This window comes from Gorilla gorilla, chromosome 12 (assembly GCF_029281585.2).
Source record: "Gorilla gorilla gorilla isolate KB3781 chromosome 12, NHGRI_mGorGor1-v2.1_pri, whole genome shotgun sequence".
In the NCBI taxonomy this organism is placed as follows: Eukaryota; Metazoa; Chordata; class Mammalia; order Primates; family Hominidae; genus Gorilla; species Gorilla gorilla.
Genome location: NC_073236.2, coordinates 116,222,880 through 116,239,573, shown reverse-complemented (window position 1 = coordinate 116,239,573; position 16,694 = coordinate 116,222,880). Strand labels below are relative to the sequence as shown.

Here is a 16,694-nt window from a genome sequence, read left to right as displayed (position 1 = left end):
CTTTTCCCCAGCCCAAGTAGGGGAGAAGAGACTTGTAGCAAAGCCTGGGCCACACTGCATGTCTGATCCTTGTGCACTGAGCCTAAACCGGCGCTGTGGAGCATAGACCAGGTGTGTCCTAAACACGGTCTCTCTCAACCCTTGCTCCCTCCCTCCTGCCCTCTGCCCTGGCTATTTCTACCTGAATGAGTCTTACTGGTGCATGAGCATCTTTTTTTTTTTCCTCCATTATGTTGATTTTTTAATTTGTCTGCTTCATACCTTTGCAAAAAAGTCAGGGGCCACCTTCCAGCTCATAGTAAGGGAGAGCAGCCAAGGGGCCAGCCCAGGGTAACGCTCACATTTCTCTCAGCCCTCAGCAGATTAACGCCGCTGCTCCTCTTGCCTTGCAGCCTCTCCGGGGCAGACGCTGAGCCGGGACTGTGCTCAGAGGGAGGACAGGACCTCTGCTTCCCAATGCCGTGTTTGGACTTGCCAACTAACCCCGGAGTGACTGTGTTTTGTTTCAGGATGGATCCCTGGCTGGCATCTCCTCTCCGATCCGGCCTTTCACATAGAGCCCAGCTGCCCTGTGGGCAGGCTCTGGCTGGCCACATGCCGGCCCTCAGCCTCGCAGGAAGGGGCAGGCTCTTTGGGACTTCCCATCTCATGGACACCTCAGGTCTCCTGCCCCCGGTGCTTGGGCTCTCTCTGTCCAAGCACAGGGTTTAGGGGCATGTGGTCTGGGGTGAAGGGACATGTCTAGTGGCCTCACCAGGCCGGGGAGGACTCTGTGCTGCCACTCTTGACAAATCCCGGACAGCAGGGGCCCGCATCGGGCTGCCGGATCATGGATGAGCGTCCTAGTGTCTTGGGCCTGGCTCCAAACCAGCTAGAGAGGACAGAAAGGGGGCAGGTCATTGCTGAGCGGCAGCCTAGTCCCCAGCTAGAACGTGGTGGGCGAGAGGAGCACGGGGCCCTCGGATGGCTTTCAGAGACCGCACATTGAAAGCCAGACTTGCACGCAACAGAGAAGAGCACGTGCTAGGAGGGAACCCAAAGTAGTGAAGGCTTCTTGGGCTGAGAAGAGGGAGGAAGAGCATTCCAGGCCAGGGATGGGGCATGAGTGGGGAAGGGCAGGGTGGAGCAGATGGCCCTCCCAGAGGGGGCTGCACTGGGGCAGGCAAGCCCTGACCCCATGCTAGGACCTGGGCATGGTCTGAGGTGGGTAACTTCAAGAGCAGTGGGGAGGGGACGCCCACCTGAAGGAAGGAGAACAGTAGGATGTGTCTTGGTGGCCCTCATCAGAAAGGATGGGGCTGGAGGAGAGAGGACATCCCCACCTTGGCAGGTAGGAGACCTGGGTCCTACACCTGACTCCGCCGCTTGTCTTATGACCTCAGGCTGGCCACGTCCTCTCCTGCGCCCTAGGCTTTCTCATCTATAAATCAGGAAATTGGTTCAAGTGATGCCCAGGTCTCCTTGCAGCTCTGACACCTCAGGGGGATGGGCAGAGGATGGGCAGGACGAGGATGGAAAGGCAAGCACCAGGACCCAAGAAGGCGAGGTGTCAAGGGCATCAGAGGTCACAGGGAGGAGAGCAGGTCCACAGGCCAGTGTCGGGAGAGCTGGGGAGATGAGCAGTTGACCATCTGGTGTGTCAAGCTGAGCAGCCTGACGGACGCCCAGGTCCCCAGGTTGGGCCACCTGTAGGCAGCCAGGTGCATGGATCTGAACCCAGAGAGGTCTGAGGTTTGTAGAGATGGGGCTGGGGGGCCTTCAGCATACGGTAAGGTCACACAGGAAAAAGGAGGGGAAGCCAAAGCCAAACCCAGGGTGCCCTGTGGCTGAAAGTCGCCGTGTTCGTTTGCAGCCACAGCACACATGACCATTGGTGCTGATAAGTGCAAACAGGTGCCTTCTCAGGAGGAAAGCCAAGTCTTTACAAGAAGATGGCTTCCTTTCCTGCCGTGTAAAATCATAGAGAATTTCACATTCTTGGTGGTCAAGAGAGAAGCTGATGTAACCATGTCTTTTCAGTCCCCTTGGCATCCGTGACCCTGGAAACTTACTGTGCAGTGGCCGGATTGGCCCAGTGCAGAGCCATGGCCCTGCCCTTTGACCCCAAGCAGTGGCTCCACGCTCAGGAAGCTGCAGTCTTGTAAGGGGAGGGAGTAGGGACCTTCTCTGGGACCTCTGTCCTGGTGTAGACCTCCGTGGGGATCAACATTGGCCCTCCCTGGGTGAGCCCTGCCAGGGGCAGGTGATCCCTCCCTGCTGTCCCCGCATCCCCAGGTCTGGAGGCTCAGACTAGACTCCCACCACCAGCCTGGGACAGGTGACGTGTCCACCACTCCAGCCCCAGGGAGGACAATGACCCAGCACCCAAGCCTGGCAAGGACAGTGCCTGCCAGACCCAACCCCAGTGCAGACGCCCTGCCCCAGAGCCACAGGACAGAATGTGGGAATTCAAGTCACTCACTGGCTCGTCACTCAGCAAACACACAGGAGCCCCTCCTGGGGCCGGGGCTCACACCAAACACCAGCTGAGCCCACAGTCTGGTGGGGACACGCTGCAGACACGCAAGGAGACGAGCAGAGACGACGCTTCAGAGACTTGTGGGCCAAGGGCCTGGCTGTGGGGGAGGGTCATTCAGAGAGGCTCCTTGGAGAGGTGGCATCTGATGTGGGTTATGAAGAATGGGCATTGTCCAGGCAGACAAGTGGGGAAGAGCAAGTTCGAAAGGCGGGAGGGGGTCTCAGGTCCCATAGGTGACTCCACGTTGCTGCAGGGCCAGGCATGAGGGTGGCTTGCAGAGGACGCAGCTGGAGGGAGGCTGGACCTGGGTCACAGGAGCCTGGGGGCGTTGCGACCAGATGTGTGTTTTGTAAACATGACAGTCAGACCATGAGCGGGAGAGCTGGGTCTCAGTGTCCTCTCCCAGCCTGCGGCCGAGTCCCTTTGGGCTTGGCTGCCCCCCATGGCCATGCAGAAGGGTCCCGGCAAAGTCCTGCCCAGAGCCCCACACCCTTCACCCTCTTCCCTGAGCATGTGTGGGTGGCAGCATCTCAGTAGAGTGGACAGGTGTGGCTTGGAAGCCAGATAACGAGACTCCCATGTCTCATCTTGGACGCTGGCACAATGGCGTGACCCACACCTGTCACCAAGTTACCAAGGGTGGGCCTGAGCCACACAAATCCCCAAGACCCAGGGAGACTGGGTGCATGCCCATGCGTGTGTCCTGCAGCTGATGACATGCCCAGGCGTTCATTCATGGGCAGAGTCCTCTCTTCTGAGCAGAGCTGGGTACCAGCCACCTGCCCCATGCCTGTCCCTCACCCGCCACTGCCCATGGATTCCTCCCATTGCTCCAGACAGTGCCCAGTTCCAACTTGCAAAATGAAAACATCTGATCTCTGAGGTGCATGAGGGTGGATGAGGGCCTCCATCCTGATGTCCGGAAGGAAGGGCATTTCTAATCCTGGATGAGTCTGTGGCTAATGGTGGGATTGCAAACATTCCAGTAGCTGGGCCTAGCCATTCCTCTGCTGAGCAGAGGCTTTGACCCCATGGGGCCTGTGTGGCTGGGGAGCACCAGCCTGCCCTCACTCTACACCCCACCCCCCTGCGTCAGCTTCATAGAGAGGGTTAGTGCTGCCCGTCTGCCCTGCTGCAGTCCCTCCAAAGCCACATCATGACCTGATGGGCCAGCAGCACCCCAAGCCATTCACTCCATGGGGCCCAGTAGGACAGGACAAGAAATGGCTCGGGTCAGGGACAGAACAGCCACCTGTGGAGGACGCAGCCCCTCGTCAGTGACCAGGGTCACCCATCACGGGGGTGTCCCCTCTGGGGTCCCTGTTCAGAGAGAAGAGGCCTAAGGAGCACTGGGGTCCAGTCCCAAGACAGTCTGATGTCCAGGGATACAGAGGCGCCCCCACCCCCTCACAGCTCTGCAGGCCATGCACGAAGGCCTGTGTGGATGAGAACCGTGTGTGTTGGTAAGAGGCACAGCCCTCTCCCTCTGGGGCCTCGCCTCCTCCTTGAACTCAGATTCTGAAAGAGCCCCCATCACATTCCCCTGTGCCTCTGCGGCCATTCCCTGCAGATCATCTGCCCAGCGGCCCCCTCCACCCCACAGGTGACCCTCACAAGGGGCCAGGAGGAACAGAGCCACAGCCATGCCTCCTGTGGCCAGGGGTCCTCCTCAGTCTAGACAGCACCTGCGGTGCTCCACGGCGCCTGTGCCCCTCCTCCTGTGCCTGGTGGCCAGGACCCACTCCCTGGCTCAGACTGTGGGCAAGACAGGCAGCACCCCTCAGGGCAGCCATGTGAGTCCCATCGCACCTGTCACTCAGCCATGGACTGTCCGTCTGCCCAGCACCCCTCCCCACCGGGGGACTTCACGGCTCTTAGGGTCAGTGCATATGTGTGCATGTGCTCACACATCCTGAAGTCCCCCCGGGCTCAGCCCTTCACTGGCTTTGAGCTCCTCTGCCTGAGGACTCCTGGGTGGACAAGTGGGCTGGCCAGAGGTGAAGGCAGCAGTGACTGGGGGCCTCGGGAGAAGGCTGTGGCCCAGTGTGACCTCCACAGGGCAGAAAGGGCATGCAGAGGAGAGGCTGGACAGCGGCTTGTAGGAATGAAGTCCCAGGCAGCAAAGACAGGAGTACGAGGTTGACCAGATGGCTTCTGGGGCCGGGGGTGTTGAGGATTTCTGTGATTTTAAGTGATCACATAGTGAATTATTTTTACACTTAACAAAGCCATCGAGGTATGGAAATCCATCCTGACGGCAGAAGACTAGGTGTGTGAATTCACTTTAGAAGTCACTCTGTGTTGGGGGGGTTGGAGGGGCCTCTGTGGAGTCCACACCTTGCCCCTTCTGCCTTCTGGGCTGGCCCAGGGCTTGGAGGCAGAGGCCCCTTGGGGTCCTGGTGGGATGAGCCGTTGTGTGGGGAGGGCCTACTGTGGCCGCGCTGGGAGAGAGGCTGGACACCAGCTCCGCGGCAGGATTGCACCTCCCCCTCTGCTCCTGGCCATGCCTGTGCTGAGGCCCTGGGAGGGCGGTGCCTGACCTCAGAGAATGTCGCTCTAATGGTGGAATTTCAGGTACTGCCACGTAGGGAAGAATCTCGTGGGAAGGGCATTTTCCAGCCTCTGTCACAAAATCTCCACGGGAATTCAGACCTCATCTAGTTCCACCCTCTTGTTTTGCAGAAGAGGAGGCTAAGGGCCCGGGAGACCAAGGCTGCCCACCTGTGGGTGGCAGAGCCCAGGCACCCAGCGCCCCCAGCTCCCTGCCCCCTGCTCTTTCCGCCCACCCACACACCCAGCAGCTGGCCTCTCTGCGGCCAGCCTGCTCGCTTGCTAGACACCTCGACAGCCCCACCGCCAGCCGCAGGTGCGCGCAAGGGACCCGTCACAAGCATCTTGCCCTGTGGCCTCCTGAGAAGCGAGTGAGTGGACCACAGAGGTCATTTCCCAGCCACGTGGCCAAGCCCAGCCCGAGGCAGGACCGGGCTCAGGGTGGGAAGCAGGGCTGCTCGGAGGAGCCAGGATGGGCGGCCAAGCCGACGGCCTGCGGGGCCACCTCCGGACTCCTAACGCGGCAGGTGTTTTTACTCCTGCTGTCACTTATGTATCAGTGTCACTCTTGCTTCATCTTATCTGTTTCCTTCCAGGTCCAGCTTTAGGGGCAGCTGCCAGGCCTTAGGAGCCTTTGCAATGGTTTTGTATTCCTGTAGACACCAGATATAAACAGATTTATATATTTGTGTCCCTCCCCTGCTCCCCCCAGTTCCCCAGCCCGATGCACACTCTACACGCAGGCCACTCTGACCTCTGACCCCATGTTCCATGTGGCAGGAGGGCCCGCCCCGGGCCAGGCCCCAGGTCATGGCTGCTGGCTGTCTGTGGCGGAAGTCCTTGGTTGTTTCCTCTCCCCTCCTCCCGGCTCTCACCATTCTGTCCGTCTATCTCGTCTTGTCCTCAGTTTCAAAGCAATGTCACGAAGGGCTTCCTTTCCATGCCTAAAAGGAAACAATATGTTTTTGGAAAGAGGTGGGGTTGGAGCGGGTTCTGGGCAACTTGGGGCCCTCGGTCTTGGGGCGATCAGAGGATATCTCTGGATTGGCTGGCATCACAGCCAGTTGGGAGCCTCCCAAGCCTGGGTCACGTTGGAGAATCTGCCACCCGAGGCAGGCAGGGCCGGGCTGGGATGCGTCGGCCTGCTTTGGTGGAGACACCAGGGCCTGCAGTGGGCTGAACCGTATTGTTTCCCTTTGAGGCCAGTCCTGGTCCTCGTCCCCATCCATAGCTCATGCTTTTTGATTTGCATCTTTTTTTGCATGGACATGCCGAGTAGTGGTAAGCAGGGTTTTCTGTTCTTTTGGGCGTCTCTGGTCAGACTCTTCTCTTTCAGATCCCGTGTCACAGCATTAGGTTCAGGTGTCTCATTGCTGTGTCCTTTGAGCCCTGAAACCAAGGGCATGACCAAGGTGTGCAGGGAGATCTAGCCCTGTGAGGAAGCGGCACGGTGGCTGCAGGGCAGGAGGTAAGGACACCCTGGTCTCTGTGCCTAGGTCCGTGCAAGACAGCGGCCAGGGCGGCCGGGAGAAGCTGGAGCTCGTCCTGTCGAACCTGCAGGCAGACGTCCTGGAGTTGCTGCTGGAGTTTGTCTACACGGGCTCCCTGGTCATCGACTCGGCCAACGCCAAGACACTGCTGGAGGCGGCCAGCAAGTTCCAGTTCCACACCTTCTGCAAAGTCTGCGTGTCCTTTCTCGGTGAGCCCGGGGGCCACATATGTCGCTTGGGGGGAAGAGTGCAGATGGGCGGAGAACTCCATAAACAGCAAGGACTGAGCGGGGAGGTCTGTGTGTGCCCACCTGAAGCTCCCTCACATGTGGCTGGGTTTGGCAGGGCTGTTTTAAGATGGTAATTCGGATAACTACATGCAAAGGCTCTCTTTCCCTGGCATGGAATGACGAGGACTCCGTGTCATTTCTCTGTAGGTGGGAGAGGCATACTGTGCCCCGCCAGGCCTTGTGGGAACAAATGGCACCATGAGGGCTGTGCATGTGCTGTGTTTGTGGGGAAAGGCTATGGCCCTGGCCTCACAGTCCTGTTCTCTAGACCCTGAACAAAGCAGCCCAAACTTGCCTTCCCTTTACCTTATTCATACCTGGGCTGCCTCAGATGTCTGCCCAGGTCTAGACATCTGAACTGTCCCTTGAGTACCCAGATCTGCTGCCCAGGATGGGGACTGTCAGGAGCTCCCGGGGGGTCGCTGACCTGAACAACATGCTGCCTTTACGCTTGATGCTACCCCGCGTGGGCGACGGCAAGGTGAGGGAGGGACAAAGACGAAAGCCCCCAAAGAAGCAGTGGCCTGGGGTGTGGAGTGCAGAGAGAAAGCCAGAGCCCAGCCTAGAGATGGGGCAGATCCGTGAGGACAGAGGGGCACCAAGCAGTCTCGAGGTGCCAGGAACCACGATGGCAGTGAGGCTCGCGCACAGATGGGCCTCCAGGAACCCAGACCCGCCTAGGTTGGAAGAACCACTAGCATGAAGGGGAAAGAGTGCAAGGCCCTGGGAGGGACAGTATTGGGTAAACAGGATACGGAGATGGCTCCCACCCCAGACCTAGCCACTAAGCCCAGGAGAGCTGGCCAGATGGACCCCAGAGCCTAGCGAGCCAGACTGAGTGGGGCAGAAGCCTATGCAAGAAGCTGGGAGGTGCGTGAGGGGCACTACTGCTAACGAAGGAGTCTGGGACCACAGACATGCCTGGCACAACATGGAAGATGCTGTAAGCCTCAGTGCCACCCTCAACCTCAGCGACAGTGTGACTCCTGACGCCTGACCCCAGCCCAGGCCCAGGCCCTGAGCAGGGGTCTCCTGCTCCATGCCTCCCAGTCTCGGTCCTTCTGCCAGGACCTGTGCGCACAGAGGGAGGCCCCTGGGAGTCAGCATGAAATGGGGTAGGGGAGAACCCAGGAGAAGGATCGAAGCCTCCAGACACCCAGGAAGGGGGCCTGCAGGGACTCTGGACACTGCAGGCAGGGTCCCCAGGATGTGGGTTCAGAGAAGGATCTAGGGTGACAGCTATGGGAACAGGTGGCGACTGCTTCCCGGGCCCTTGGGTCAGTGGTCCTGTGCTCTCGCCCCCAGAGAAGCAGCTGACGGCCAGCAACTGCCTGGGCGTGCTGGCCATGGCCGAGGCCATGCAGTGCAGCGAGCTCTACCACATGGCCAAGGCCTTCGCGCTGCAGATCTTCCCCGAGGTGGCCGCCCAGGAGGAGATCCTCAGCATCTCCAAGGACGACTTCATCGCCTACGTCTCCAACGACAGCCTCAACACCAAGGCAGAGGAGCTGGTGTACGAGACGGTCATCAAGTGGATCAAGAAGGACCCCGCGACACGCACACAGGTGGGGCCTGCCCTGTCCCCCGCCCCTTCTCTCTGGGTTTGGGGTCCCCCTGTGGCAATGGGGTCTGCAGCAAGGAGGAAGGAAGTGAACCTTCCTTGTCCTGCTCTCCCTGAGTGGCAGAGAGGTGAAGGGCGGGCAGAGAGGTGAGAAACCAGTCACCAAAGGATCCTCAAGGGCTGGCATTCCACCCCAAAGGAGACCCAAGTCAGCCAAGAGCTGCAGCACCTGCACTCTGCAGGGAGAAGTGGGTCCCTGAGCCAGGGGGCTCTGGGGCTCCCAGGAACACGGACCCAGCTGGAGGAGCCCATACCTGCTCTGATTGTTGAGGGGATGGACAGCCCGCAATGGACCAAATGGAAACCCCTGCACTCAGGAAGAGGGAGAGTGAGGTCCTGAGGGGACTGTGTTGGGTAAACAGAGGATACAGAGAGGGCTCCCGCCCCAGATCTAGCCACTGAGCCCCGGAGAAAGGGGTCCTCAGATCAGGTGGGAGGCAGGGTTTCTTTTCAGAGGTAGGAAGTTAGATGGGGCAGCTAATAACAGTGACAGCCACAAGTCCCTATGACTCCCAGATCTGTGTCTCGGGCTGAAACCCTCTCCTGAGCTCCAGACCCCTCTGCTCAGTGGCCTTCTGGGCCTCTCCAGCAGAATGTCCCGCAGATCCATCTAATTCACCAAGCCGAAAGCCTACACCTCTTCCTGTGTTCCTTATTTCAGCGATGCCTGGTCCCCAGAACTGAAGCTTAGCTTCCTCCCACTTCTCCCATAGCCATTTCGCTACACGCGCTCATTCCTGCCTCCTTCCTCCCCTTTAAGTGGATCGACTTCCCTCTCCCCATCGAGACCTTCCTCCTCTCGCCAGGATTACTGCAGCACCTCCTAAGTGGTTTCCTTGCCTCTGTCTTGCTCCCTCCAAATCCATTTTCCGCCCTCCAGCCTGAGCGGTCTCTCTAAAAGCACATTGAACATCTCATCCATCCACTCAAACCCCTCGTCAGTTGCCTCGTCGACTCCACAGGGGAAACTGTGCAGTCCTTGTTGAGCATGAGCTGGCCTCCCCAGCCTCTCTCCTCTCACTTCTCCCTGTCTCCCTAAACGCCTCCTCAACAAAATCCTGTTACATCTCGTAAGAATAAACCCCAGCCAATTCTCCAGACACACCATTCTCTTTCACTCTCTGACGCCTCTACACAGGCTTCGAATGTCCACCCTCCCATCCACCTTGTGCCTGGCAGAAGTCTGCCCATTTTGTATACCCCATCCAGATGCCATTCCCTCTGCAAAACCTCTTAACTGCTGCACCCACTACAAACCCTCACTAGACCCTCCTCTTGCCCCTCGTGAATTTTTCATAGCAGATCCCCTCCCATTAAACTGTGTACCCCTTGAGGTCTGAAACTGGGTCACAGTGGTCTTTGCACCCCCAGTGATGAGCGTCATGCCTGGCCTATGGTGGTCTCGTTACTCATGGGATGAAACAAAAGTAGAGTGATGAGCAGAGTTTGTTAGGAGGGGAGATTCAAGGGAGCCTGTAAAACCGCCTCAGTGCAGGGTGACAGTTTGAGGCCGTGGGACATGGGACACCACTGAAAGTTTTCGGTGCTGGAGAGACAGGCTCCCACGGCTGAGACTTGCAAGCTCAATAGTCGCCATCTCCTTGAAGCTTTCCTGGGTCCTCCCACCTGTTCCTGAGTCCTTGTCACACTCACAGCTCTTTAATAATCGCGTCTTCCTCGTTTTAACCCCTCGCCCCTGCCCCCAGTGGCCTGATCTGCAGCAGGGGTCCACAGCCCCGGGTGGAGTGAGAGAATGGGGTGCTGGGGGGATGAACATGTGCTCCCACTCCTGCAGGGCTGGCTGCAGCCTGCCAGCCCCTCCTCCGCACCCCTGCGCTCCCGGCCCTCCCCTCCACACCTCCAGCTGACTAGACCTCCCTTTACCTCTGTCTAGGCTAGCAGAGTATCTACACTCCCAAGCCTAACACAGCCTGGAATTATCCATTCTTGTGCAGCCCCACACCATTTCTTTCCGTCCGGGAGGTGGCTGTCTCTTGCTAGTCTAAGAAGATTCTGTCTCCTGTACCCTGCAGTACGCGGCTGAGCTGCTGGCCGTGGTCCGCCTCCCCTTCATCCACCCCAGCTACCTGCTCAATGTGGTTGACAATGAAGAGCTGATCAAGTCATCAGAAGCCTGCCGGGACCTGGTGAACGAGGCCAAACGCTACCATATGCTGCCCCACGCCCGCCAGGAGATGCAGACACCCCGAACCCGGCCGCGCCTCTCTGCAGGTATGAAGGGGCACGCCCCGAACCTCCCAAGAAGCAGTGTCTTGGGCTCAGTGGTCCCAGTGAGGTGCCAGGCACAGATGCCGACAGTCTTAGAGTGTGTCCCAAGGGCACCCATCCATGTCCCTGCAGGTGTGGCTGAGGTCATCGTCTTGGTTGGGGGCCGTCAGATGGTGGGGATGACCCAGCGCTCGCTGGTGGCCGTCACCTGCTGGAACCCGCAGAACAACAAGTGGTACCCCTTGGCCTCGCTGCCCTTCTATGACCGCGAGTTCTTCAGTGTAGTGAGTGCAGGGGACAACATCTACCTCTCAGGTGAGGCCCCCCAGGGCTGGGGCGGGACCAGGCACGGGGGTCCCAAGGGGACTGCTCCCCACGTCAGGGCTGAGGAAGACCGTGGCCCAGAAGTGTCTACTTTGCAGGTGAAGGCTTCCTCTGCCCCTGGGGCTGGGCCTGCTGACCCCGGGCCCCTCCTCACCCCACCCGCTCTCTCTGCCTCCCACACTGCCTCCAGGTGGGATGGAATCAGGGGTGACGCTGGCTGATGTCTGGTGCTACATGTCCCTGCTTGATAACTGGAACCTCGTCTCCAGAATGACAGTCCCCCGCTGTCGGCACAATAGCCTCGTCTACGATGGGAAGATTTACACCCTCGGGGGACTTGGCGTGGCAGGCAACGTGGACCACGTGGAGAGGTAATGAGGCCACGGTCAGGACAGGGGCATGCTCTATGCTCACCAAGAACTGAAATCACGTCACTCACTGTACCTCCCAACACCCACTCAGTGGCAATGGAGCAGAGCCTGGACCATTCATATGGGCAGGCATCCCAGGCTCTTCAATCACAGCACCGGGGGCAGCAGGGTGTGGGATACAAGCAGATGGGATGACATCTGTGTCACCTTTGCAGTCGCTGAGATGGGAGATGGGGCGCTTCTGTCCCGACAACCCATTTAGGTGTCAGACAAGCTGGAGGCCCAAGATCCAGTTGCAGAAGGCCTGGGATGAGCCAGACCCTCCTGGCCAGGCAGTCAGGGAACACCCTGCACCATGAGCACCAGCCCAGAGACTGCTGGGGTTTCGGGCAAAGCTGGAAGCAATGTTTAAAATGCAGGTCATGCCAGTGGCGGTTCCTCCTTGTCCTGCCAAGCGGGGGGTCCCACACCAGGGAGCTCCCTTCCTCCCTCCAGCCACACACACCAGGACATCTGTTCGTAATACAGAGAAAGGCCACTGCATACAAACTAAGCAATTTAGGGAGAACATTGTTGCCAACCCTCTAGAACTTTCCAGAAGAAAATATAAGCCAAAGGACCACGTGTGAACCTGCCCTCCACTGGGAGTCCCAGCCTGGGCTTCCTCCCAAGGCCATCGTGGAGGGTCAGATACAGGCATGAGGGGCGTGGGCTGAAGTGGGTGCTTCCGGATGAGAATACAAAATCCTTTTCCCTTGAGCCAGGGAGACTGTTCTTTCTTACAGAGAACAGATGCCTGGGGGAAAAGCTCAGGAAGCTTCGTCAGGCAGCAGAACGGAGGCTTACTCCTGCTTTTGGAGAAACTAGTGCCTGGAGGGTAACCCATCAGGCTGACCTGGCCCAAAGCACAACCCAGGGGAGACAGCTAAGATTGCCAGAGCCCCTCCTGCACCTGAGCCCACCACCCCCACCGCCATGTGTCACCAGAAAGCACATCTTCCCGTGGGACATCATGTTGCCTATGAAGCCACACATACCCCTCAATTTGTATTTTTTCCCCCTTGGTGGCTAATTGGACACTTGACAAATGTTACAGCAAAGATGGTTGCAGAGTGAGACAGGCTCTGAATGCTCATTGTGGGCTTTTAACTCCCCCAAGTGGAGCCCAGAGATGGCTCAGTAACAACATTTAATTGTCATATTGATCTGGCAATCATGGGCATTCCCACGTGAAAATGAGGATATTAGCGCAGTTGCTGGACCTGGGTTGGCCCCGGTGCTGGCAGCCTTCAGTGGGACCCACTGCCCAGCTATGCATACCCCAAGCATTCTGGAAGCATCGGCTTCCGATCATTTGTCATCCAATAATAAACAAACACATGAAAAATGAGACATTTTCTCTGTAGGAGTAAACTGAACTGGATCCGTCATTCTGTCTTGCTTTTGTCGGCTATTTTTAATCTCCTAAGACACTGATTACTCATTTTGCAAACTTATACTGTTGATAAATATAGGGATTTGTTCAAGGATCAAATGCACCAACTAAGCAGTGAGACAAGCTCTACTCTTCCAGGGTCCTGGAGCAGTTCTCCAAGACCAGGGGTTGCCTGTATGGGCCTTCCCTGGGGGGCAAGGCCCTCCTTCTGGCTGTGAAAGTTCAGCATGGGCACAGTGTGAGCGAGACCACCCCAGGAACCCCAAGAGATGAAGGACAAAAGGGTGCCCTGAAGGGCCCTGAGCCCTTCCTCAGCCCACCAGAGTCTGCCAACTGTCCTTGCAGGGGCAGGATGCAGGCTTGAAGACCCCTGGGCAGTGTGCATGCAAGTGGGTTGGAGGGTGCAGGGGAAGGAACACTCACTGCTTTCTAAGAAGTGTAGCTAGACCCCCTTCGGGTAAGTTGCTTTCTGTGGCACACAGTGGCAATGATGAGAATTCAGGGTGACAGGGAGGTCAGGGTAATGGGGACAGACACGAGGGAGCTTTGTTCCCCAGGAAGCACTAATGGTACAAATGGCTATTATATTGATAATGAATGAGATATATGGTGCATTATAATTATATTACATTATGGTATTACAGGAATAGAGCAAGATTATATAATTATAGATTAAGACAACAGCGCAATAGACAAACCTGTATTATATCATTATATAAATAACCGGGTCTAATATTTTATAGCAATATATTGCAGTCGCTGTGGTTACTGGATAAATGATAGCAGAACGCCTCACTCGGCAGGGTCATTTGCATGTCATTAGCATATCCTTCTCAAGCAGGAAGCTGACAGATTGAGCTGACGGGAGGGCTCATGGCTTGGCAATCAGCCACCTGGAATAACAAGCTCTCAGGAAATTCGCATTTGGTGCGATGTGCCATCATACTGAAAGACTGAGGACTAACAGCCACATAATCTTCCACTGTCTCCCAGCTCCTTCTGCAGGAGCTCTTTGGAACCCTGCCATATTGGCTTAAAAAGCAGATATCTGAACTTCTGACACTGTCCAAAAAGACACTTACTCCATTGCATATAAGCCACATATCATTTGTCTGGGGCTTAATTGAATCTGCCCCGCTGCTGCCCTTTGAGACATTCCAGCCTCGTCTCAAATCCAAGCACACAACTGGACGTCACATCACCCTCGCTCAGAGGCAGAGGCACGGGCTCTGGGAGGCCAGCTTCCTGGGGCTCTGGGCTGTGACTGAGTTATGACTGGTGTCCCAAGGAGGCTCACAGAAAGAAAGCAGGCCCCGTATGCCTCCCAGGAAAGATGTGCTGGGGACAGACCCAACCCTGGTGGCACAGCATGCCATGCCCAGGCCTCGCATTGCATCCAGGCACTCACCGAACAGTGAGCAGCATGGTGGGCGGTAGATGTGTCCCCTGCTGGGAGGGCCTAAGTATGGAGGCAACTGGAGTTGGGAGACCAGCCCCCAAGGAACCCGACAGAAACACTGAGGACCGATATTCCAGCTTCCCCATGAAGCAAGACCTCAAACATCCCAGTGACCTGGCCAGGCTGCTGAACCCCAAGTCTGCTTTTCCCAGCAGCTGCGTCCTGTTGTCCTTTCTCCCCTGTCTTGTCTGGCACTCATGTTCTATCACTTCATCCTTTTCCTCTGCTGCTTTGTCCTGCACCCCACATCAGCAGATCTGTTCAACCCAACCGTTTGCCTTCTCGGCGCCCAGCCCTGGGGGCTGAATGCTGATGGAGGAAATCCCACCCCATAACACACTGGCCCCACCACACGAGAAGGGAAGGCCCCCATCCTCTACCGGGTCCTTCACACTGCGAGGCAGCCTTTCTGGGTTTCCCTCTTCAGCATTTTCTCCCACTCTCATGAGCAGTTATTTCCTGTCTTGACCTCTCTCTTCAGAGATCTGACCCTACAGACTCCCCCACTACTTTGGTCAACTCTGACTCCTGCTTCACAGAGAAAATGGAGCCATCAGTCAAGAACTTGCTCACCTTCCTGCAGTCACTCCTACAAATACAGCTACACTCGTGCCATCCTTGACTTCCTCTCTCCTGTGCAAATGGACTCCACGTTCCCTCTGCACTTTGGATTCCATTTGCATCCACCTCCTGGAAGCCTTCCATCATCAGCGCTCCCGTCTCTTTCATACACATTTAATCTTTCATTATCCAGTTGGACTCCTTCCTATTTTAGCATGTAAACACAATTAAACATTCCCCTTAAAAATTAAAACAAGACCTGTTTTCTGCTGGCTCGTGAGATCTGAATGTTAAAATTACAGGAACTCTGAGCCAGTTGTTAACCACAAAAATTTAACAATTTTTAATTATTAAAAATTATATACACAATATTAAAAACAAAGGTAATCCATACTCAAAATTCATCACTTCCTAATTTTTTACATGTTACTACTCTTTTGGGCCTTGAGGTTATATATGCCTATTGCACCTCTCCAGGGAGGAGATTCCAGAGAATGGTGGCCACAGCACATCTCTTTCCAACTCCATGTTCAGCAACATCCCTATGGTAGCTTGAAATCAGCCAAGTGGGAGGAGTGACATCGCAGAAACCAGCAAACGCTACAAACCATGACGTTTTCCCTAGAGAGCTGGCTGTTAAACATTCATCAGCATTCCATTGACCCCTCTCAGCTCCGGATTCTTTTCTAGGACCTACCTTCTGTGCCTCTTCACAGCTAAGTTTCTTCCAAAAGAAGTCTACACCCACGGTCTCCACTGACACAAATGGGTTCTGCACCTCTTGTTCCGGTTGAAGTGCCCTTGACTACAGAGCAGTGGCCTGCTGGAGATTCCATCCTCCATCCTTGAAGCCCTCACCTTCAGGGGCACAGCCACTCACTCGCTGTTGGGACCTTGGCTGCCCTCTGAGGACGCCTCTCAGCTCCCCTCTTAAAGGCTACATTTCCCCAGTTTGTCCTCAGCCCCCATGCACTTCACATCTCCCCAGCACACTCCTGAGCTTCCATTTCCAGCTTTGTGCCAGAGATCCCACAGCTGAATATTTAATCCACACCCAAATATCTGACTGTCTGCTGCACATCTCCAATCTGTTGCCCACAAATACTGTAAACTTCCTGTGAAAAAAACTGAAATCACCCTCCTCCCTCAACCTTCCCGTCCCACCAGTAGTGTCACCATCCACCAGTCCCAAGCCAGACCCTGAACCATCCTTGGCAACTATCTCCTTTAGCGCCAGCATCTCATCAATGAGCAAACACACCCATTCCCCTCTCCTTCTGTTCTCCTGTCCTCATACTCTTTTGTCATTCCTTGGTCCAAGCCACTGTCGCATCTCACCAAATTTCTTGCGCAGACTAGTCCAGCTAGTCTCCCTGCTTCTGACCTCTTCACTCCAGGACATACTCCATCCTGCAGACACAGTGATCTCTCTAGATGCCAAATTTGATCACATTATTTTCCTGCTTAAAACCTTCAGGGCAGTCAGGCGCTGTGGCTCACATCTGTAATCCCAGCACTTTAGGAGGCCAAGGTGGGAGGATTGCTTAAGCTCAGGAGTTCGAGACCAGCCTGGGCAACATAGGGAGACCTCATCTCTACGACAAATCAAAAAATTAGCCAGGCATGATGGTGCACACCTGTAGTCCCAGCTACTCAGGAGGCTGAGGTGGGAGAATTGTTTAAGCCCAGAAGATCAAGGCTGCAGTGAGCCATAATCATGCCACTGCATTCTAGCCTAGGCAACAGAGCAAGACCCTGCCTCAAACAAACAAACCTTCACCCACTGCACTCTAGATAAAGCCCAACTCACTTAGCTTCGCACACATGGCTTTTTTTTTTTCTTCTT

General features: G+C 56.2%; 1 protein-coding gene across 3 annotated transcripts in view; it reads left to right on the top strand.

Annotated features, from left to right (window-relative positions):
- KLHL29 (kelch like family member 29) overlaps positions 1–16,694 on the top strand; it is a 322,364-nt gene that overhangs the window by 298,814 nt on the left and 6,856 nt on the right. For 2 of the 3 annotated variants that reach the window (XM_031008275.3, XM_055377528.2), the window contains 5 exons: positions 6,565–6,767; positions 8,154–8,413; positions 10,503–10,701; positions 10,831–11,013; positions 11,213–11,393. In XM_031008275.3, the coding sequence (XP_030864135.1) occupies positions 6,565–6,767; positions 8,154–8,413; positions 10,503–10,701; positions 10,831–11,013; positions 11,213–11,393 (1,026 nt within the window). Of the gene's footprint in view, positions 1–6,564; positions 6,768–8,153; positions 8,414–10,502; positions 10,702–10,830; positions 11,014–11,212; positions 11,394–12,178; positions 12,945–16,694 lie in introns of those variants that run through there. The other variant, XM_055377529.2, reaches the window with a different exon arrangement.